Source organism: Pteropus vampyrus, unplaced genomic scaffold (genome assembly GCF_000151845.1).
Source record: "Pteropus vampyrus isolate Shadow unplaced genomic scaffold, Pvam_2.0 Scaffold38, whole genome shotgun sequence".
Classification (NCBI taxonomy): domain Eukaryota; kingdom Metazoa; phylum Chordata; class Mammalia; order Chiroptera; family Pteropodidae; genus Pteropus; species Pteropus vampyrus.
The window spans coordinates 8,981,746-8,984,099 of NW_011888819.1; the positions used below are offsets into that span (position 1 = coordinate 8,981,746).

General features: G+C 35.5%; 1 protein-coding gene across 1 annotated transcript in view; it reads left to right on the forward strand.

The window, feature by feature from the left end:
• TMPRSS15 (transmembrane protease, serine 15) overlaps nt 1-2,354 on the forward strand; it is a 116,018-nt gene that overhangs the window by 58,861 nt on the left and 54,803 nt on the right. The window contains 1 exon segment of the mRNA XM_011358244.1: nt 943-1,078. Coding sequence (XP_011356546.1) covers nt 943-1,078 — 136 coding nt within the window.

The window sequence follows — 2,354 nt, forward strand, 5'->3', positions numbered from 1 at the left end:
GAGTGAAAGCGTCAAGTTCTAAAAATATTTTCACTTTGGTTTTGCCACTTTGTTCTAAAATCTTGAACAAATCACATTAGTTCCTTTGAAATTCAGCTTGTGTATTCATGAAAGAGAAAAAGTAATGCATATTTGGAATAGTCCCTGGTGTGAAGCACGTGGAATGATCGTACAAATGAGTGAATCAATGACTACACAATAATGTTGCAAAAATTAAATGAGACAATGTATAACATCTGCATAGCATAGCAATTAATGTATAGCAGATATTCAGTTTCTGTCTTTTCTCTCATACATAGGAGAGAATTCAAGAAAGTCCCGCTAAAAATACCCACTGTCCAGAAGAACCTAATATAATTTGTATGACCACTGAGCCTTTCTCTCAAGTCTGGGTCTGTGTTCTCTGGGCATCACCCTCACACAGTATCCTATACCAGCTTCCTGGGTGAATTACAGCTGGAACTAGCTGGCCCTGAATGATCACATTGTACTCAAGTTTTCTCTAGTCCCCTTCTTCTCCAATTCAAATAATTTAATCAGTGTATCTTCTCTTCGGGACATATGCTCTAAGAAGGCAGATACCTACTTGGATTTCGAATATCGTTGGAGAAGAATCTGGGAGAAGTTTGTTCTTCCCTGCCAGACAATATATCTGTATGACAGAGTACAGTAGAATAAAACAGAGAGAAACTGTGACAATATTACCTGACTAAGAAGGAAGATACTACTGAAAATTTAGACTAATATGAACCCAGAATAAGAGAGTTGGGCTCAGCAGAAGGACCTTGAATAACATAATCCATCAGCGTTTCCCTATGCAGTAATTTGTCCTTGGGTATTTGGAGATGTCAGGGTTGACCCTCCAGAGAACACTGGATCATAAAGAGATTCAAGTTAGGAACATTAGAGTGGAATCATTTCATATGCCTTTCTGAATTGCAGGTTGCTTTTAATGCTTTTAAAAATCGGCTCCTGAGTGATATAGCATTGGATGACATTAGCTTAACAGATGGGATTTGCAATGTGAGTCTTTATCCAGAACCAACTTTGGTCCCAACTCCTCCACCAGAAAGTCCTAGTAAGTAACCTTAACAGGAATTTTCCCTAATTAAGCCATTAATATTTTCAGGTAGATCTTTCTTTTGCTTATATTTTTCCATCTCAGCCTAATATTATTTTTTATTGGAAATCAAAGATGTTAAAATAGAAGTAAAATGAAAGCTAACAGAATATTACATGTTATACATAAACCTATAATAAAAAAATCACTCAGTATTTTGTTATGCATCTTATTTGTGATAACTAGTACCTTTTCATTTTTTGAAAATAACAAAGGTACTGATTTCTATTTTGTTTTCACTAGAATACAAACTAATTCTGTATGGGCCATCGAGCATAGCCTATAGTTTTTTGGGAAGAAGCCTTAAGATTCTCATAGCCTTCTGAAAGAGTGATGATAAGATCTCAAGGGGAGTTAGGTTAAGCCTGGCATCCATCAAGCCCATTTCAAAAATAATTTAATAATAATGATTGACCTGGACTTTGAAGATACAGACCTAGATCACACAAAAGATTTCTTTCCTAAAATGGTACTTCTGTAAGACCTCATAATGTGCTTCCTTAACAGAGGCACTAATATTTTGCAGTTGAGCAGCAACTAGGCTTTCTGGTGTCCTATGGTATTTTTAACTCAAAAGAGTAAAATGGAGCCTGTGTCTACCTGTGTTAAGTCAAATTGGAAACACAACATTTCAAGAGGCAAAGAGACATTACCATTCATTTCATCCATGTCTACGGAAACGATCACTTCATATCACTTTCAGACTACAGCATTTGGCAGAAAGAAAAGGCATGTAATGATAAATGATATCAAACACCTATTATTTTTTTTATTGGGATACTTTCACAGCATTACATTTTAAAGCAAAAACAACTTTTTTTTGTCTTTGGTGGCTGGAAGCTGATCTAGCTCTACAGCTTTGCTGTGTCAAACCTCATGGATGTTTTGTTCTGTCATGGGTGTGAACTTACAAACAGAGCACTTTTTCCAGTTCTCATTTTCTTCCAAGCACACTTGAGACTCTTCTCTTATTCACGTCAGCAAATCAGATTGATAAACCTATCTAAATTTGATTTAACTTCAAAAACCATGTGTCTTACTACTTTCCAATCTTTGGTTAAAAAGAATACAGGCTTTCAGATGAGTGGTTTAACAACTCAAAAGCTCTAAAGATGACTGATATTTGAGAACATATAACAAACAAGTTGCTTTTAAGATAAAGATAGTAATTACATTCTCATGTTGGTCCCATGATATATTGAAAGTGTACTTACATCCTGGCAAAAGACTATGC